This window comes from Etheostoma cragini, chromosome 9 (genome assembly GCF_013103735.1).
Source record: "Etheostoma cragini isolate CJK2018 chromosome 9, CSU_Ecrag_1.0, whole genome shotgun sequence".
In the NCBI taxonomy this organism is placed as follows: Eukaryota; Metazoa; Chordata; class Actinopteri; order Perciformes; family Percidae; genus Etheostoma; species Etheostoma cragini.
Window position 1 is genome coordinate 18,524,670 of NC_048415.1, and position 22,091 is coordinate 18,546,760.

The 22,091-nt window shown below is 42.8% G+C and overlaps 1 protein-coding gene across 2 annotated transcripts in view; it reads right to left on the minus strand.

The window, feature by feature from the left end:
* Nucleotides 1-22,091, minus strand: part of ssbp4 (single stranded DNA binding protein 4) — an 81,496-nt gene that overhangs the window by 2,818 nt on the left and 56,587 nt on the right. For both annotated transcript variants that reach the window (XM_034881076.1, XM_034881077.1), the window contains exons 5-13: nucleotides 16,761-16,850; nucleotides 6,440-6,523; nucleotides 4,092-4,218; nucleotides 3,863-3,930; nucleotides 2,661-2,725; nucleotides 1,943-1,988; nucleotides 1,800-1,835; nucleotides 1,606-1,660; nucleotides 48-118 (exon numbers count right to left, since the gene is read on the minus strand). In XM_034881076.1, the coding sequence (XP_034736967.1) occupies nucleotides 48-118; nucleotides 1,606-1,660; nucleotides 1,800-1,835; nucleotides 1,943-1,988; nucleotides 2,661-2,725; nucleotides 3,863-3,930; nucleotides 4,092-4,218; nucleotides 6,440-6,523; nucleotides 16,761-16,850 (642 nt within the window). The remainder of the gene's footprint in view (nucleotides 1-47; nucleotides 119-1,605; nucleotides 1,661-1,799; nucleotides 1,836-1,942; nucleotides 1,989-2,660; nucleotides 2,726-3,862; nucleotides 3,931-4,091; nucleotides 4,219-6,439; nucleotides 6,524-16,760; nucleotides 16,851-22,091) is intronic.

Genomic DNA, 22,091 nt, shown 5'->3' on the forward strand with positions numbered 1-22,091 from the left:
GAAATGTTAAACTGTAATTCAAGATTTAACAAAATGACATGACTTACATTAGGTCTATTTCCACCAGGGCCGATAGGGTTCATCATTGTGTATATGTTTTCACTTGAATTTGTCGAATCTGTGAATAAAGAACAGTTGGATACTTCAAATCAGGATGCTGTAAAGCAGCTTGTTCCTCCTAGAGTTAAAGAAATACTTGCAGATAAGCCTTAGCACTGAAATCTCTGTCTGTTTTCATATCCAATTGTCCCAAAACAATGTCAGAACACAAGGTGGGTTAGGGGAATGGAATAGTTTAAGAAATTGGAAAATAACGAGCTGAGTTGTACAGAACCGACTGGAGTGGTGCTGTCTTTAACTGAGAACAATTCTGCCAATACATTAAGCTACAGCCCTGACATGTTCCTGTTTCTGCGGTACAGGACAAAGACCACCAGTTATGGTTCTTTAAGTGCCAGTGCATAATGTCAGTGAATCTGTCTGTCGATCAATCTCCACAATGCTCCCCGCAATGTACAATCAAAGAACCCCATTATCTTTAATTCCTATAATCAGGAGATGAGACCAAGTTTTTATAGGGACACCATGGCAACTTAACAACAACCAGTACATGCTGTGTGTTGTTCCTCGTGTGTCTGTGCGTCCTGAAAAGATTCAGAGGGATAAGGTGACCTTGATCTGACATCGCAGGCAGAAAGTTGTGAGCGGAAGACCGAGAAAAGCAGGGAAAAAAATCCGAATAACAGATTGAAATCCAGAGGTGAAGATGGATACAGTATGTGCAAAGTGGTGAAGAAATCTTGCCTGTTAGTATCCCTGCATCTAGCTTGTGTCGTCGTGACTGTAGGAGGGGGGGGGGGCAATGTTGAGTGGGAGGTGTGCATTTTTGTGGGAGGTTTGTGTGTAAGTGTGTGTGTGTGTGTGTGTGTGTGTGTGTGTGTGCGCACACAGTCTTGGCGACTGCAGTGGAAATATGTTTTCCCCTCCCGGTGTACGTGTGAGCAGGAGCATTTTGTGCAAAAGGTTGCCCTGGCAACGTGTCACAATAGAGGTATGTATATAAATAATTAATAGTGGACACAAAAAGAATCTCTCCACAGGCCAACAGAAACAGAACATCGACAGGATATCAGCCCACAGGGTTTTGTTCTCAGCTAATCCTCTACAGAGACGCTAGATTGATGGCTCAGAGCTGAGATGGATCACTCGTTTGATTGCACACTGACATGCCTCTGCTTCCCTATTATAGGACTGTCTCGACAATGACAGAAAACAGCAAACAACACGCAAATATTTTCCAGAATGCGCCTAAACTGGAAGGTGGTTCCAGCGAATGTGATAGCTAACCAAAATCATGCATGTGTCATCACATGGTTCCAGATTAGGCTCAGTGCAAGACTTTACCTTTTTATTTTTTTAAACTGTGTTTTACACTTACAAAATGATTCCCAAAGGCTGAATTCATTAAGTATTTAGAGGGCGATCGCCACCTGTCTCTCCCAAAGAGAGATGTGTATCTGACAGAGAACAGGTTTGATGTTTCTTAGACAGAGCTCTTTTTCAGTGAAGTAGACATCAGAAGGGAAACAGAAATGTATTACTCACCTCCGGGGCTAGGCATGATGGGAGTTCCTGGTGGGCCGCCTCCCCCTGGAGGGCCCTGAGGGGCAAAGAAGCAAGAGAGGGGAAGAGAAATGAGTGCTGAGTGCATCTAGATGGCAGAGTGCCTGTTAGATATCACTGCATGACAGTTAATTTATGGCCCGTGGTTGAACACGAGTCCATGTCGGGACACTTACCACATAGTTGCCTGGAGATGAAGATGAATAAGCTATCTGTGGAGAGAAGAGAGCCGAGGTGAAACAAAACACGAGCCACAGTTATTGTAAACACACTCAGTCATGTAAGAGATGAAGAGGTAATGTAAGAGAGTGTGACTCACTGAGTTGGTGTTGGGGTTCGGCCATGGACCTCTTCCACCGGGACCCCTGGAGAACCAAACAGAGAGAAAGATATTTATTAGAAAAATTCTGGTACATAGCAAAGTTTCAGGAGATGCCTGCCACTAATCACATTTCACAGGCTAACACACATTACAATATGTACAGTGTTAGTTTCGTGACACATCACTTTAACTGTAGAAGGCACACATTCCCAACCATTCCTAATATAGTAATTCCTACTATATTCAGTAAGTAAGTAAACCAAGGAGGTTTTTACATTGTGATATTTCTTATTTCAAAGATGTGATTCATCAGTCAATTCAGCTTACTTGGGTTTTATTAAAGGAAAAGGTAAGATTTTCACAACCTATTGGTGATAGTTCCTTTCTTTTCTCACATATGTTATGCTGGGTTTAGAGAACAAGTTAATAAAGGGCAGAAACATAAGCAGTATTTGGAGGAGAGAACAAAACCACGTGCTGCAGCAAGTTTGTGTTAGTTTGATACACTTGTTGTGTGTACACACTTTTTTGCAGTGAGGGATTTTGTCCCCACATCTCAGTAACTGACTTGGTGAGAAAACTGTTCTTATAACTGCAACAATGGTAAAAACTAAATACAAAATCCTAGTCTTAGATTGCAATTTCCCTTTGAATCTTTCTGTTTCTGGCAGCCGAATTCACAAACATTTAAAAATATCTTTTCCAATCTACTAACATGTTCATGCCCGGCATCCCGGGCCCCATGGAGTTTGGAGGAGGCCTCATCCCTCCGCCGTAGTTCTGCGCAGAGAGAGAGGAGCACACAGTCAGCACAATGTCTCCCACCTGCTTTGTCTAACAGTTTGAATCTAAATGAAGGTCAGCGACCATCATGTCTCCCCCTAACTGGTGTTTAATCATGTGATGTATGGGCTATGTGTGAAAGTGGAAAGCTGTGTGTGTGCATGTGTGTGCTGAGCGAGTGAGGTCTTACACACGACTGTACGTGTATGTGTCTCTATGTGTCCATGCTCCCCCTCTGTGTGTTGTGTGTATGTTTTCATGGCTGCCCAGCAGGTGGGTTTGGCTGGCACTCCGTGTGTGTGTGTGAGAATGTGTGTGTGTGTGTGTGTGTGTGTGTGTGTGTGTCAATGAGACAGACATAGAGAGCGTAAGAGAGTAGGGGGCAGGCCAGAGAGCAGCTCCACTCAGAGGAAGAGTTTTGTTCAGCAGATGATTACACTTGTCGAGCAGATGCCACACCAGCTGCTGGTACGCTCACTGCCAAAGTCACCGAGCCAGGGTGGCACAGAAAGGGGCCGAGGGGCACAGGGAGAGTGTGTGTACTTGTACGTGTGTGTGTGTGTGTGTGTGTCTTTTTTGTGAGGTGGTGTTGGAGCGGGAGGCAGTTGGGTGCAGAATGAAGCAGCTGTCTGGTAACGGTAATTCAAAGGACACTGTTGTTTAAGCATCTTATGTATTACACTGAATCACATCGACCAAAATTAAACGTGATAAAAGGAAAACCAAGAGTGCCAATTTTGGCTCCATTTTTGGTCAGAATGTGTTAGTGGCTGCTTGCTCAGAGCAGTACCCCGCCTCTGTTTGTCTCTCTAGGTAGGTCTCAAGCTGGTCATCAGAGCGCTCCTGACATTTATAAGCAAAGTTACGAGGTTGGCAGAACAAAACATTTTTCTTCAGAAAAAAAGGATTATCTGCATGCCGTTTATAGGCTGCTGGTTTGACATCATAGCCCTTAATGAAGGGCAACCAAACATTGTTTTTTTTCAGAAACTAAGCACCAATGTGGCTGTGTGGCAGCTGCAGAGTTGGGGTGCTGGTAGTGCTGAAGGATACCATCCACCGTCATGACTTTATTACCACAATTCTTTGTGTTTTATTCTGTGTGAGTGTGTGAGTAATATCACTGGCACGTACCTGTGGGCCCATGCCTCCCATGCCTCGAGGGGGATTCATTCTCATTGGACCTCCCATGTTTGGATGTCCTGTGGGGAAACACGGAGAGTGCAGCTTGTTAGAATGGCAGCGCTGTTTGGATCAATAATAATTCCATAAATGAGGAGAAAGCGTTCTCATTCAGAAGCCAATATTAGATTACTCTGCAAAGTGCAGCCTCCCTGAAATAACACCACATGTTTGTCAATACCTTGAGGTCTAGTGGGGTCCAGGCTGTTTGGTAGGAGAGGCTGTGACCCGGGGATGCTCCCAGGAGGCTGATTTGGCATGCGGAGGGCGGGCCTTGGGCCACCTGGGTACCGTGGAGACATGAATGGCTGCAGGAAGGACATGAGAAGGACGATATTTACTTTATTTCAGGGTGATTGGGAGTGGAATGCTAGTTATAAGTATTGATCGGCGGGTCTCAAAATATCACAAATAAGTTTGCCTGTGACTTCCTTTTACACAAGTGCAATCCCAACACTTTAAGACGAAGAGTGCACACATTTCATTGAATTAGCATAACACCTACCATACAATTTACAAGGACAGCAGCTAAAATTATTGAAGTCAAGCACAGATACATTTTTGTTAGGGTATTTGTCTAAAGAGAGTGATTATGAAGAAACAAGTAATCATGTACTGTATTCCACAACCTTTGCTAATCTTAAGTGAAATAAAATATAATACTCCAATACTCATGAAGTTATGTTGACAATATCTATTTATAGGAAGGTTTGTGAAATGAATGCAGCAGAAACAATAAAACAGTTTTCTAATGACATGAATGGAGATGAACAATAAATGAATTATAAAATACACAAACCACCACAGTGTGCTGTTGTCATCATCAGCTCAAGATTAATAACTACACATTCATACATGTCGGCCCACAGTTTGTGTGGTGGTCATCATTTCAAATTTTAAATTTGTTTTGGTTAATTTTTTACTTTTCTCTCCTTTTAAGATGCTGCTGGACTAATTAGGTGCAGATCTATACAGACTACTAATAAGCCTAATATTAAGTTACAATTAGGCTAAATTAAACATCAGCTCCTTTACTTTTTCTAAGCAAATCTGCCTTTTAGAAGCAGAATTTTTTTTCACATAAAACAGATTAGACAAAAAAGGCTACCTCAGATGACACACACACACCCACACACACACACACACACACACCTAAACAACACTCGTGCTTGTAGGTAGTGAAAGTAGGGATTAGAAACAAAGTCCACCTGACTCTCCATGTCGGACCTGCCCAATTTCAAAGTGTAATGTTTCCAAGTCAGCAGGGGGGGCTGTTGTGTTGATGAATAATGTTCCGTAGTAGTTGTGTTACATTTACCAAGAAGTAGGGGCTTGTCATCAAGTTTTGTAAAGACCACCTAAGACCTCAGGTGGTAAAAGGCCTTCGGATAAAGGTAAAGGAGGACACATACAAGAGAGGAAGAAAAGATGTAGGCTAGAAACCTGAACTGGAAGAACAATATAAGGAGAGAAGGAGGTGGAGCAGAAAAGAACAGGAACATGACATAGTTGGATGAGAGGATAAAGTCGTACAAGTAGAAGAAGAGGTGTTCTACAGCTTCATGTTTGCCTGTTTTGTGCAGATGCACACAAGTCCTGGACATTTTTCTCACTGTGTCTGTATCACCAAACACCAGTGCTACAAAGAATGCAGCCTGGATAGTGTGATTCATAACAGAAAATGAAGACAGCATCCACACAGATGTTTTCACCAGAGAAGGGACAAGAGCTGGCTGAATGAGACGCACATACAGAGCCAGCATAGTGAATAATGTAAAGCACCCCAGACAGATGGTTTTCAGAATTACCTATGAGAGGATGCTGCTGCAACTACTAATATCCACATCCAGTGAGCCATATTTCAGTGTCAGATGATAAGAATTACTCAAACTGTTTCAGTATCAAGGGGAAACATGCTGATTTGAATGCCGATTGGGTGAGAGCTGTGTGTTTTGGTCACGGAGCATGAGCAACAGAATAATGTTCATATCATCATTTTCACACAAAGATAAGCACAGACAACACAAATACAACAGTAGACTGGCTTTCAATGGTAATTACGTTCTGTGTGTGTGTGTGTTTGTGTGTGTGTTAATCTAGTTAGCCCTTGAGGTGAGAACTGACTTCCTACAATTTTCATTCTCCTCTCCTCTCCTCTCCTTTCTTCTCCTCTATTCTCCTCTCCTCGACCATGTTTTGGTGGGTTTGTGCACAAAATAGTTGCACCGTGTCAGGCTGTGCTGCAATATTAATAATCTATTGATGGACTATGGGGTGGTGAGTGCTGGGCTGAGGGAGAGAGAAGGGCCTCCAGATGCACCTCCGCTCCTTGCAGCTGGGCCAACACAGCTAAATTATTCATCCAACCCACCATCGTGGATGCTGCCTGTCGTGTCTGCTAGCACAACAAGGGACCTTTGTGCTGTTTGTACACTGTAGCGAGTGAGCAAGTGAGCAAGTGAGTGAGTGAGTGAGTGAATAAACTACAACACAGCAGCTGGGTGAGGAGTGTAAATGTTTCCGTCTTACCTGTCCGTGAGGTCCCATCATGGGATTACTGGGGTTGTGTGGGGGAGGCTGCGTGTGAGGGGAAGGCTGAGATCCTGGAGGACCCTGGTTAAGAAAATTCAAAAAGATGTCAATAGAGTGCTGCGATAATGTTTTATTGTGATATTCAAACCTACTTGGGGAGGAAAAAAATTGATGTTCAACAAACTTGCAATAAGTGTCTTCTCAGAGCAAACAGTGTTATTAATAGGACAATCTGCTATAACATTAAAAGGGTCCATTCACCCAAAATATTTTCTCACTTTGTTCTAGTTTTATTTAGCCATGAAGAGATAATATCTTAAAACATGGGTTTTATTTGACCAGATTTAAAGATATCTGTCTGAGATTGTTGCTTCCACCACAATACAATGGAAGTTTAGTGAACAGAATTTTTATTTCCTTTGGGATGCTCACAAAACAGAAACGTACATACACAAAGTCAATGTCAATTTTCCTGTCACCAGTTTTCATACTGACTATTTCTTCGGTATAAAGTAGTACAAGCAGAAGAACACTTTTTTATTTTTTTTTGCAATTGTGGTGGACTGACCATTTAAAAAAAAAAAAAAAGTTTAGTTCTCATATTGTGTATGTCCTGGTAACATTTTCCTGATTGCAATTATCCACGTAGCAAAGTATAAATGTCATCAGTACAATGGCTGAGAGAAGAAAAAATAAATGCAGACAGCGAGCTACAGGCAAATTTGCATAGAAAAAGGGCCATTGTTGCGCCAAATGTCTGCATATTACCTAATTTGAGAATATGCATTTAGCACAGGAGCACCAGGGTGCTATTTGCTTGACAGCGCAGTCAGGGGTGCATTTCTCCCTTTGTGGGTGTTTTGAGAATTACATGGTTTCATTTTGTCTTATTTGTGCAGGTTTAGCAGCTGCAAAAGCCGTGCAATCCCTTTGTGAATTTGCCTGTCAGAAAATAATTACAGTAGGTCCAATTGAAGTATATATAATAACAGCAGAGCTATCATATCTATTATGTTACATCAACAAGAATGCTTGTAACAACATTTGTCACTGACATTTGGAGAGGGCCAAATTGATTTTCATCTACAGGAATTGTTAATTGCCAGGATGAGGTGGGATCAATTCACGAGGTGGAGTTTAATCAACGTTCAATCACAATCATGTTGTTATGCCAAAGGATAATTAGGATTTGTCTTATTTTTCTCTCTAAATTCTGCCATGATGATGCTTGGTCCAGTTTGTCAAAGGTGCTGCTGGCCATTACACAGTCAAAGTTCCAAAGCAAGCTTTATTTTGGTGCTCGATTTCACTTTTCAGAGAAGTGCCAAATATTTTAACTCAATCAAACATCATTATGGCAAACCATGGAAATAAAGAATCCCAGGTTGACAATAACTGTAATGACTGTCTCTTAAATCAGCTCTGGTTTGAAAACTCAATCCCTGGTACGTGAACTGCAGTTTCAGTTTGCATTTTAAGAGTAAATTAACTGTTTTAAATTGGTCTCATCTCTCAACAACAAGCACAGTGTTAAGTACATTAAAGTGAATACAGTATCATAGGAGTGAGTGAACTTTGACCTTGTTGTTTCTACCTACCTACAGTAGCCTCATCTGACAGAAAACTGTTTCTACCTGGACATCAACACGGAGAGAGAGGACCACTCACTGCCAGACCAGGCTTATCTACTACTCTGCCAGAGCCTCCGTCAAGCACTATCAGGTAACATTATAGGTGTGTGTGTGTGTGTGTGTGTGTGTGTGTGTGTGTGTGTGTGTGTGGTGCAACTGAGCGGTGATGAGTGCGAATATAAGATCTCCCTTTTTTCACAGGTGAAAGCAGAATCTTCTTCTCAGGTGCTGAGTGTGTGCTGGTTTGAATATATGTGTGTGTGCATGTACAGTAAGTGAAGGGGGCTGAGGGGTGTAACTTCAACAAGTGTTTGTCTAACATCACAGTGAAAAGGATTAGGGGATTACCCATTTGCAATATAACCTTACACACACACACACACACACACACACATACACACACACACACACACAGTGGATGAGATGTTTACACAATTTGGAATTCACTTTTTCATGCAAATATGCAGAAATAAATGCATGAACACACATTAAGGCTGGGGTGATTTTTCCTTTACCGATTTAACACTTCCTATTCATTTTCATATGTGCTTTATAAATAAATAGACTAGACTTGATTAATCCAGTGATTACTTTCTGAGTAATTGTTTACTTATAAAATGTCAAAACAACGTTAGATGCTTCCTCATCCTAGCAAATTGCTAATTTTGTCTCATAATATAAGCTCAAAAAGCTGAAATACCTCACATGGCCGGAATCAGAATGTACTAATTATTCTGTCTTAACAAATGACTTAAATCCACCTGTATAAATGTTTAAAATTGATGTTCTGCTTGGAGAAAAATGAGCAAACAATTAACCATTTTTAAAAACGACTGTCAGTACTTTGTTGGCGTAATTTCTGTTGACCCACAGCGCGCGCACGCACGCACACACACACACGCACACACACGCACACACACACACACACACACACACACCATGGTTTCAACCATACCTACCGCTCCCAATAAGTGACTAAATAACGCCAACGTGTTTCTATTTACACTTTGTGATTTGTAACGTCACAGCATGTACAAATACAAATAACAAGGTCACATGAGACACAGCCATCTTCTAACCTTATACAAACTGGGAACTATATTCTCAGAAGGCAAAGCACTGCTACTTGGGCAGAGTAAGTACTGTTACTCTGCTCCTCACCACTGGGCTTCTCGTTTGCTTTGAGCAAATCCCTCCGCCTAAGTAGCAGAAGTTGCATTGCTTCGCCTTCTGAGAATATAGTTCCCACTTTGTATACGGTTAGAAGATGGCTGTGTCCCATGTGGCCATTTGTACATTCTGTGACTATACAAATCACAACATGCAAATAAGAACATGTTGGCATTATTTTGTCACTTATTGGGAGCAGTAAGCTAGTTGGAGCCGGTTACCTCCAGCATGCAGAGTTAGCTAGGCTAGCGGTGAGCGCGCCAGACAGTGTTAAAACACTCACTGAGATGAGAAGGGTATATATGGACTCATCTAACTCTGGGGGATACGGTGAATAGGCTAAAGTCCCAATAAGTCGGAGTGTTCCTTTAAATCTCTCCTTCCTGTCTCTGTTTCCTTCTCCAACCCCCCCTCTGTTGCTCCCTCACTTTCCCACCCTGCCCACTGTGCCGCCCTCCCTCTGTGAGTGCTCTGTTGGCATGGCTGGCATGGTAGAGTGCCGACAGAGCTGAGCACCGGGAACCTGTGGGCGCTGTTACAGTGGGAAAATAAACATGCCTGACTGAAAGCTTGAAACAAGTGCGTTCCCACAGGGACAGATACAGTGGTGCTGCGCTGCCAGGCACACCGTCTAAGAGCTCAGATTTTGGCAGGAGAAATGAGCTCGTACATACACGTGAAAACAATACTGCTCATAAGCAGAAGCACTTATTCATGGACTCACAACCCTTTCTAAATAGGCACACGTGTTAAGCTCAGCAGCAGCAGCAGCAGCCGCTGCAGGGCTCTCAAGACAGGTGCTTCCTATCCTTCTGAGACATGGTAGTTTACCTTCCTTGCTGATTCTATTCATCCCATTGTCATGAGACCGGCTCATCAATGGAGCACTCAAATCTCCAATAAAGACACTTATTATTATTATTATTATTATTATTATTTTTATTATTATTATTAACAATAAGAACAATAAGAAGAAGAAGAATAATAATGTATTCAACAATCTGGAAATGTTTAATTAGTTGTACATACTGTGTGCTCTGGATGTGTTGGAATGAAATGTTTGTACCGGTGCCACGGTGGTTGTTCCGCCACTCGGTGTGTGTATGTTTTGGGTGGTTAACACCAGCTGTACTGGCTTGCTTTGTCTCTCAGCAGGTTCACACTGGGGCTAATGCAACGCTAGCTCTGTCTGACCTCAGAGGTTATTGTTGTTGATGTGCCAGGTCTGAGTGTGTGTGTTAGTGTGTGTGTCTAACAAGACACCCCCTGCGGGTCTGGCTGCACTGATCCAGCTGCAGCAGTCTGCTTCTCCTCCACACACACAGACACACATACACACACACACACACATACACACACAACCTAGTCACTTAGGACTCTGCATTGAATTGAATTCATTTTCTTGAGCCTTACCCTAACCGTAACCATTGCTACTACATGCCCCTAACCCCAACCCCAATCCTTACCGTAACCCCAACCTCAACCCTATCTTAATAATTGTAATAACTTCAATTTAATACTTTATCATAACCAGCTTTTTGAGTCCCCGTATTGTGGCTGTGTGAACACATTTTTGTCCCTGCACTGTACGTAATACACAATTTTTGACACACACACACACACACACACACACAGAGCTCCCCTCTTGTTCCTCTCTATAATGTACCATAATGGAGCATAGCTCCTCTGGCTGGGCCTCCTTGGGCCTTCCTGCTATTACATGTGAATGGGCTAGCATATGGCCTTTATGGCCGTACTGTTCTCTCTACAGGTCCCTGCAGAGAGAGGGACAGAGAAACCATTTCAACTGTCACAGCGAGTTTGAAAAGTAGCTTGGGTTGGAGTGTGTGTGTGTGTGTGTGTGTGTGTGTGTGTGTGTGTGTGTGTGTGCGTGTGTGGTGTTGTTTGTGTTATATGTGTAGGAGAGGGGAAGAAGGCGGCGGTACACGGGGAGCGTTAAATGAAGCAATTAATAAAATCATTTTCTACCCGGCTAAGGAGATAACAGCTTGGCACAGTACCACAAACCCATCAACACAACCCCCTCGCCTCCCCACCAGTCATTTCAGCTTAAGGAAGACCCACACCGCTGCCCCTGATGGACCACTAACACATACACACACGCAGAAAGAGAGAGAGAGAGAGAGAGAGAGAGATGGAAGAGTACCAGTCATCTGAATCTTCTTTTCCTGTTTAAGGCTGCCAACACTAGAGGGCAGTGTGTAACTGCCGTCAAACTACTGGACACACACAATCACACACACACAAACAGCGAGTGAGAACACAAAGCACCCTGCATCACTGAACACAACAAACAAAGCCAGGAGGAACAGCATCACACACACACACACACACACACACAGAGTGCACACTCATTGTCATTCCTTGCTAACATTCCTGAGAGAGCGGCAGTGGCAGCAGTAGGTCTCCTGCTAGCTCATTGTATATAGTGTGGCAACACGTCAGCTCAGAGATGGGAACACGCTATCAGGGGTGTTTTCACCCAGAGGACGGCCGTGAAACGCTGACAGCCATTTAAACATGTTAGGATGAGACCAAATGATTTATATATATACATATCTGTGCTCCCCTGATTAGCCAAGAGCAACATTTAGAGCTCAGAGCAGAAGTTTCACCAACACACAGGAAAGTGTGTGAGTGTGTGTGTGTGTGTGTGTGTGTGTGTGCGTTCTTAGGTACTGTAATTCTCATGATTCTGTTAACAGATACAACATACTGTATCAACAACGTGCTTTTGATGAAGCATGCACAGCAGGAGACAAAGGCTACATAGAAATCCCTGTTTAACTGCAGTGACTGTCTAACAGTAGCTGGAGGCAGACAGTGGACAGAAGTAATGTTTTCCTGATGACTGCCACTCATTTTTAAGGGACTGTCATTTAAGGAAAATTGTTAGGTATCTTTTAAGCCGCCGTCCTCTCATGGATAAGCGGAGCCGACAAGAGTCAAATGCGGTCCCTCTCCTCACTGTCTTTAGTTCAGGTTGAAAGGAAATGTCTGCATCTGGGTCCTTTTGCATCTGTGTTTTTAAATCTTCTATTCACAGTGCCATTTCAGACATCGTAGAAAATGTTATAAACATTCAAACAGTTTGGGCGATATTTGTGTGACAAAAAAAGCCACCGAACAACGTTGTAATTTTCCGCCTGTCCCTTCGTCCCTCAGGATTTACCCCAACAGTCTACAGCATCCACTTTTTTTAATCTGCATCTTTGTATGACAACTGACCAGGATGAAATCTGAGATCAATCTTACCTTTGATAAAGAAATTAATGAGAGCAGATGTCTCTCTAATTCACCATGTGGCTGCCATGTCCCCGCTTTGAACAGGTTCTTAAATTTGTCTTTGATACCTGGGTTGCTTTCTGTTGAATGTGTAATCAGACATAATCCTCTTGTTGTGCTTTTTGGTGTTCTCCCTGAAGAGCCGCAATTACCTGCAGTAAAACACACTGCCTTTGACTTTGGGTTCCATTTTGGCAAAAGGGGTAATTCCAGTTTAGACGCCCCCCCCACCCCGCCCCTAACTGGTTCACAGACTTAATGGAGCCCATTAAGTTTTCAAGTACTTGTTGTACCGAGTGTAGACCTGAGAATAAGGTCAACAAAGAGGAATTTTTGGGGCATTATTTGACAGGTCGACCAGATAAATCTGTAAAGAGCACACTTTTTATAATCCAATTAGTTTTTCCTGGGACAGAAGCCTAACACTTATTTATGTTGGTTCCTTCCAGATTTTCCTCCTTCCTTATTTATTGTTTCTCCATGTGCTGGATGCATGTAGCATTTAAAAGTTAGAGTAACCATTTCCCTGATTTTTCTATTTCTACCTACAGAGCAGCACATGGGCGATGAATCCGTCAACTGTCCACTATTGTCGTCAACTGTCACTTCTGTGATCACTCATCTCTGAAGGCCAATTCAAATATTTTGGAAAGACTTTCCTGTCATCTCAGTGTCCTCTTTTCTCCTCTACTGTCTTTCTATTCCTCCTCCTCCACCTCCTCCCTGTCCTTAACTCTGTCTCTTCACGCAGCCTCTCCTCCCTTTTTCTCCTCCCCTCGTCATCTCCCCCTTTGCTTGTCCTCCCCAGAGGGCCATGATGCAGCAGCGAACGGACTTTCGCTTAGAGTAGGATTATATACTAAATGTATAGAGATCCTCACACCAACACAGCATTCCTCTCCCATTTTTGTCTTTTTCTCCTCTATCCTCTGTCCTCCTACATAAAGCATGTCTCTTTTTCTCTCTGTAGGAGTCCGATGCCCAGCTCGTCCTGTGAGCTACAGATTAGGGAAGCATGGCAGTGGACACCCTCCTCCTCCACTTTCCTACACTGTCCCTCCTTTGCCCCTCATCCCTCTCCCCCATGTTAATTACCGCACTAGTGCAAGTGGGAAACATTTCTGCCAAACACACACACACACACACACACACACACACACACACACACACACACACACACACACACACACACACACACACACACACAGCGCAAGCGAACAGTTCACACACAGATTTGGTGAGTAAGCATGTGTCACTGAAGATGTGTGTGTGTGTGTGTGTGTGTGGAGCGAGAAAATAATAGTTTCAAAGACAAGGCAAATGGAAAGAGTGGGGAAATGTCATGGAGAAGGATGCAAGGCGTACAAAGGAGAGAGGAGAGAAAGAAGGTAGCAGGAGGAAGTAGAGATAAAAATGACTAAAGCACATAGGAAATTCAGTTTTAGAAGATACAACCCATTCACAATGCAAAATCCCTGTTCATATCAAAAACATATTAGACAAACATATTAGAGTCTTCTACAAATTTGGACATTTCACACCGTCAAACTGCGGACCTTTCCTCCAGTGTAAAGGAGAGCAATGAGGGCAAATATGAGTGAAATCTCAAGAATATCTTTGAGAAGATAATAAAAATCTGCTTCCCCTTCACCTGAATGAATAAATGAACTGCAGAAAACTCAGTAGCCTGCATTTTCAGAGGAGACCGCAGCCATTAGTCCACCAGGGAGTGAATGTCAGCTACCTTAGCAGTGTGTGTGGTTTCAGCTCTATAGCTGAAGTTGAAAGATGCCATATGAACACGCTCCAACACATTGAAATACGCTGCTGTTCTAGCAACACTGTCTGCTTGATTTACAAAAATCTGATGTAAAGTTTGGAGAGGTGCAGGGAACATTTTGTCTCTGTTTTTTTTGCAGGCTCTGTGTTCACACTTTTCTTTTCTGTTTTCTTTACATTTGCCTGCTTTGCTGCTCAGGTTAGCTGAGCTAGGCAAAGAGTAGAGAGTGAATATTGCAGCGTTGAAAAGAAACCATCCATCCCGTCTCTCTGAACCCTGCCTTCTCTGCCCATCCGGTCTGCCTGTCTGTCTGTCTGTCTGTCTGTCTGTCTGTCTGTCTGTCCGCCATGCACACAGAGTCTATTTATGGAAAGCAATGTCACTCATGCAATGCCATCAGATAGCTTTCTCCCTGGCCTGCTCACTGCTCATACATCATTAACATTCGCCACAACCACTGCGCACACAGACACACACAGACACACACACACACACGCGCTGCCAATCAAACGGCACAAGACAACACATAGGCTATACAGGTCCACACTGTATGTATTTACGCATCCAGCACACTAAACGTCCCATAGGAGCACATGTTCTAAAACATGCCTAACGATTACTAAGATGCAGAGCATTATGGGATACTGCACATTTTGTTTTAAGTTACGAAAACAGACTTTGACCAAATGTGTATTTAGTTATTAGAGCTGCAACTAAACTACACATGGTAAACATGAAGCTACAGCCAGCAGCCGGTAACAGGCAGCCATCCAGCTAACTCGGTCTACCTGCAAAATATCATAAATTAACAGGGTGTATCTCAACTGGTTAGCTTAGCTCAAGAGGAAATAAAATGTGGTAACAATTTAATTAGTGAGCTTTAGAGATGCTAGTGGCCATATTTTGTTAACTTCGGCAGAGCCCATATCCGGTCTTTGTGATAAGCTTAAAGATGCTCTAAGTGATGTCACGCGGGTTTTAGGCTAGAAGATTTGTTGTCACATACAACAAACGTCTCCTCGCTATCCGCGAGCAGCCTGTCTACAGAACACACTGTAAAAACTGTCTCTGTAGACAGCCAAGGGTCTACAAACGGCAACAAAAACCAAATGTGCCCACCAGCACCACGAAGCACACACAATCAGTGTTCCAGCGTTCCAGCCAATAACCAACAAGAAGGATTTGGGGGTTGGGGTTGAGGGGGGGGGGGGGTTAGTGCCCGTAAGCACAGAAGGGAGGGGACGGGACGAGGAGGGAGGGGCGAGCTAGTCTTGCTTTGTTTGAAAATACCTCTAATGTCAACAAGAATTAACGTCACCCAACATCGCTTAGAGCACCTTTAACTTAGCTGTTGGCTGTAGCTTCATCTACAACATACAGTGATATCAATGTTCTATCTAACTCTCGGCAAAAAAGCGAACAAGCACAATTCCTTGAATGTCGAACTATTTCTTTAAAGGCTCTTATCCAGAGACAGACAAGTGTCCCAGGTCTAGAGTCTTGCTCAAGGACACCTGATCAGGATGAATGGCTGTTACAGGGATTAAACTTGATTAATCTTTTGATTATGAGACACTTTGTACAATCAAAAGACCTTCAGCATGTCCTGACCATTGATAACACAGCAAGAATTATTCCTTCGCTTTCATTAAAAAAAAAGAAAAAAAAACAACACTTGGACTGGACCGATGTGACAGAAACTACCTTTTCACTTAAGCAACTTGTCTTGATACTGATATTCTAGATTGAAACTTTGAGATGTAACTAAAGTAGTTCAGCAGTTCTCTTTTCACCTCTCCCACTGTGGCGAATATCTTTGCGAATGCAGATATTTTAAACTTTAAAAGTGTTACTAGTTCAATATGTGTGAAAGTGTCAAACGAGGCTTGCGTGTTTGCATGTTTGCGTTTGCAAGAAAGGAGAGAAGGATGGAAACACAGAGAGGAAAGAGAGAGACAATGTGTGTGACCTCGTCAGACAGCCTTCAGAGAACAGTGATGACAGGAGGAATTAGTAACACAAGTACCACAAATCAGAGAAAAATCCTCTCCTATCCTCTCCTCTACCAAAAATAAATACATCTTCTAGCACTTCTATCTATTCTATCACTTGCTCACTAAGGCAACATTTTATACTTAGGCGCATCCAAAAAGCTCTTTAGAAGTCAGTCAGTAGTATCTACAACTTCACACAGAGCACCAGGAGTTAACAACACAAGCGTGGACATATGGGACAGAGGCAGAGAGATAGAGAAGGGTACACATCTGGACAGGGATTAGGACAGCTAAAGAGGCTAAAAAAAGGAGGAGGAGACAGAAGGCTAGGCTTAGCGATGGCTATGGGAGGGGCAGAGAGTCTGTCGGGGGTTGTGTGACGGGTGAAGCTGGGGGTGGGTGAGGGGTGAAGTCAGCGAGAAAGTTCTTTTTCTTACTTGAAAGAAGCCCGGGGGCATGGGTCCTCCTGGCATGCCATCATTGGGCGGCATGTTGCCCATCACTGGACTGGGAGCAGCGGCCGCACTCTGAAGAAAAAAACACAAGAAACAACAGCTTACTCTCAAGTAGCCATGATTGATGGTGCAGCAGGCAGGGAACGGCAAACAGCAAGGTGTTAAATTAAATAAATAATGGAAAGAGAGATGGCGCCAAACTTCCAACCCCGATTACGCTCACTGAATTTCTGGACACAAATTGCACAAATTAAAGACAACTGATGAATTTTGATTATTTAGTCACAGTGACAAATTATGTGATGGACACAAAACAAAAAAAGAAAGTTTTACGGGGGACATTAAGGATTTTAAGTGCTCCTGGTGAAGTAGTTTGAACGATGCGTCATCTGACCGCAACAGACAGCCGAATCAATAGAACCATTTAAGAACTAGCTGAACTTGAAGATGTGAGGGAGTAGGGTTATGAACAGGAAAGAGTCATACAAACACACAGCTCCTGTTTCTTTCTCTAATACAAAGAAGACAAACTATTTTTAGATCTCCTCTTATTCCCCCCCCCCCCTTTTTTTTCTCTACTAGTCCATTCCTCCTAAGAAATGATCAAACTGATCTATTGACCAACAAAAACTACGCGAAAATGTACAAATTGTACATTTACAAAAACTCTGATGTAACAAAATATTCCTGCACCTGTTTCACATTTAAAGGTCCCATGGCATGAAAATGTCACTTTGTGAGGTTTTTAACATTAATATGAGTTCCCCCAGCCTGCCTATGGTCCCCCAGTGGCTAGAAATGGCAAAAGGTGTAAACCGAGCCCTGGGTGTCCTGTTCTGCCTTTGAGAAAATTAAAGCTCAGATGGGCCGATCTGGAATCTTGCTATTTATGAGGTCATAAGGGGCAAGGTTACCTCCCCTTCCTCTGCTTTGCCCGCCCAGAGAAAGTGGCCCATCCATGAGAGAGAGAGACATCATGGCTTTAAAACAAGCAAAGGGACAGTTGGTCAAGGCCACACCCCCAGCCTCCACCTTCTTCTCTAATCTTCTCTTTTTTAAATTGAATGCCAAACCTCTTATTTATCTTTAGATCAGGAAATATCAAATTAAAGAAATTGTTACAATAAAACTCTGATCAAGTTCTCCTTGCCAGCTCTCAACACTTTTTATACTCAGCATTACAGACACATCTCATTGAGTAAAAGTATTGACGACCATTGCCCAGCCTGGCCCCAATGCTTTGGTGGACTTTGTTAAATTTCTATCAGTGTTTAGGTCCTATTTCATAGTGTTGAATAACGTCACAAATGTAAATTAGTACCATAATCTTGATTTATACAGGGACGCTTTTAGTCCTGCATGCCACCCCAGTTGGAATATGGCCTCCAAATATATTTCTGGCAATAATTCCTTCATTTTTGCTCTCAATTATAATGATTTTCAACATCGAGAAGAAGACAGATGTATCGCTCGGTGCTGTGGTTTTCTTCTGAGGCAGTGAGGCTGACAGGCGGTGTTTGGTCATGACTGCTTTGTCAGAGCTCGACATTCACACATGGCCGGCGCGATAAGAGAGGGAAACCAAAGAAAGTTACCGAAAGAACACATTTTTAGTCGGAATGTGATGCGTGAACTTGAAGTTCAAGCATCAAGTTCATGTCTTACAGGAGGATCTAACACTGTTGAAGATTATTAAGCTACAAACACATGTCTTGTAGGCACAAACACTTAGAGCAACCTATAGTTCTATTTTCCTGACAAAAAGTAAAAATAGTGTGAATAATGAGGATCTGAGAAGCAAACGTAGAAGTAGCTTGACAAAGTTACACTTTTCAAAAGGTCAAAATATTAGACTTTGACACCACAGACTGCGGTTTGCATCTTGTCTCTTCAACAGTCAAACCATGACCAAAGTTTTTCCCTAACCTTATCCAAGTAGCTTTAGTTACCTAAACGTAACCATGTGTTCAAAATGAAAAGTAGATCAGAAAACTGCTCATTTAAACCACAAGTCCAGGTTGGAGTTGCACAACCACAGAGGATCCACATGAGCTGTAGACAAGTTAATATTGGTCATTAATTTTCTGAAAAATCTGTTAGCTACTGCGCAATTATAGACTCGCTACAAAATGTACAAACACACAGTGCTCTGCTCTGGCCCCTCCCCCACTGTAACTAGAGCTTCACTCACTTCCAGAGCAAACAACCCCTCCATCACTTGGCTGACCCTCACGGCCCAGACACTAACTTACAGGCCCCGGGGCCATGAGGCAGGACACACACACACACACACACACACACACACACAGGTAAGAGGGTGTAATTCTGTGGGACCGAACAAAACATAAGAGACCTCCAGAGTGTGGACATGGACATGTCCACAGGAGTCAGACACAAGCAGAGGGATGGAGAGAGAGACAACAAAGAGAGCAAACTAAAGACATGGAGAGAGAGAGAGAGAGAGAGAGCGAGAGAGAGAGAGAGAGTGAGAGAGAGAGAGTGAGTGAGTGAGAGAGAGAGAGAGAGAGAGAGAGAATGAGAGAGAGAGAGATATATAGTGTTGAGAGGTTAGACGGTAAAGAACAGTCTGCAAAAGATGCAGGATAGTACACTGAGGTGAACATGAAGAAGTCAAAAGTAGGAGTGCATGGTTAACTTTCTAGCAATGCCCTTAGGATTTAAAAAGTTATTATTAAGAATTTAACATTTCAGTGCAAACTAAAACTCCACTGATATAAGGTGAATGCATAGTTTTATGCATTTAACGTGCTATAACTTCTAAAGTGTCCTTGTAGCCTGGTGTTCTGGGACACAAGGCTGTGAAGTGGCTGCAACGTTTACAATCTGATTCCGTCTGGGGACCCTTGTTGCATGTCATCTCTATGATCATAGACCAGCCATCTGTGTTCCTTCTCAACTGTTAAGCATCAAATAAGGGCAAAAATGCACACTTCCAGAAGACGTTTTCACGAGTCAACACAGTTCGTCATAACTGAGCACAAACCCACTACCAGAGTCGGGCTCTGACCACATTATATTCAAACTAACTGGGTCAGAGCCTGTTGTTTTGTTGCTTGTGTCATGTCTGTGTGGATCTTGTCAGACCCATTATTAGCTCTGATCACCAGCATAATACCTGCAAAATACAAATGTGTTTTTTGGAGTCAAGATGAACAGTGTAAACCGCTTTACAATAGCTGCTGATTGTTAGGTGGTGTTCTTTCTCTAGTTGGGTCTGTTGGTGTCATGATGAGGTATAACCCTCATTGGATCCTTTGTGAATGGGGTCTCTTTAAAAAAAAAATGTATTTGTCTGTCTCGGATTATGTCCACATTTTTGACTGAAGACCTCTATAACAAACATAACAGAATTCATAAGTGTGCGAAATTAGCTTGATAGTTGGAGAAACTTTGCAAGATCTCCTAAAAAAAAAAAACAGAGCGATCTAAGACACATCTGACCTCAACTGGGCCCTATAAAGCGTGTCATTGTGAGCTGTTATCGAACAATGGGACAGCAGAAACTATAGGCTTAATGCTGTATATTCCACAACTGCAAACAGACACACAGTTAACCGGCTGTGGCATATCACAGAGCATTATCTACTAAGGGATAAGAGAGAGAAAAAGAAAAGGAGGATGGAAAGGAAAATTAAAATGAGAAAAGGAAGAGAGTAGGCCAGAGATGGTTAGATGAACGGCAGGGCATCTTGGGGAGAGAACGAAGAGTGAATGGAAGTGGTGCTGGCACGCAAGTATGTGTGGCGAGCGTGCGTGTGTTTGTATATGTGTGCATGTGTGTGTGCGTATGGGTGTGTGTGTGTGTGTGTGTGTGTGTGTGTGTGTGTGTGTGTGTGTGTGTGTGTGTGTGTGTGTCGTGTGTGTGCCTGCCTGCCTCAACCAGCCAGCGAGGCTCCACAGTACTCAGGTGAAGCAGCAGCAAAAGGCCCCTTCTCCTAGTTGCCATGACAACCCCGACCTCAGCTCCTGCTCTCCAGTGCCCATTAAAACCCTCAGGCCGTCAATCATCAGCATGGCCAGGGAGCAGAGAGAGAGGGAATAAGAGAGAGAGAGAATAAGAGAAAAAGAGAGAGAGGGAGAGAGAGAGTGCGAGAGGGACAGAGAGAAAGAGAGAGGCAGAGAAGAAGAGGGAAGAAAAAAGAGAAATGAAAGAGAAAAAGAAACACAGATGGAGTTTAAAGCAGCCTGTGGCTTTTGATAGCTGCCCTGTATCTACCTCTTTTCTCTCTCTCTCTCTCTCTCTCTCTCTCTCTCTCCCTCTCTCTCTCTCTTTCTGCCCACAAATAAACCTGATGCACAATGCCTGCACAGTGTTAACTCCTCACACACACCACACTCCTCTGTCTCACTCTTTCTCCACCTCCATAAAAAAACCATCTACTAAAATCTGTGCTGCATTTCATGACATTATCTTCATTCATTTCAAATCAATTTTCATACAAGCTATCCTCATTCAGCATCCCATTTTAACTAATGATCCTGCTTGTTCACTTTATAACATCTTCAGTCCTAATCCTGCAGCCCTCCATACCTCCCGCTCCTCCATATTAGAAAAAGAGCTTGGAGATCAATTAAGTATGTTTGCAAAATCAAAAGCTCTCTGTCCATTGATTGTCTCTCCCCGAGTGTTCTGTGTTGTGTGGCTCTGGTTATGGCCATTTGAGTTCATATTTTAAAGAATAGTCTGGCTTTTGAGGGAAACATAACTTCCTAATTTGACTTATGTTTTCTTTTTCAAAACTCGCTGTTTCAATAAAAAAGTATCTTATCTTGGCCAAAACAGGAGATGCAAAAGGTGAAGTTTATGTTAACAGGAGCCACAACTTTAGTTAGGACGAAGAATAATTATTTAAATGACACACGCATGAATTTGCTTCCATGCTGTCTATGACTGATAATCAGACAGTTTTGGGTGTGACACAAAATATTTTTTCATGTAATGAATATCAAAAAGGAATTAACAAGGAGCACATTTGACCGTGTTATATATGTAGTTTACAATGTGGGTATGTCAGAGCCGGGACAAAATAAAGTCTACGCTGTTCATTTTATCTTATTTTTGAGCACACTAAACTCGAACATAATCAAACTCTAGACAAAAAGACATATGAGTTTTTTTCCTTCTGTGTAAATGTAAAAAGAAAAAGAAAAAAATTCCTTCTGTAGTTGGCTGGCTGGTTGGCTGGCTGGCTGACTGGCTGGTTGGCTGGCTGACTGGCTGGTTGGTTGGCTGGCTGGCTGGCTGGTTGGCTGGCTGGCTGGCTGGTTGGCTGGCTGGCTGGCTGGCTGACT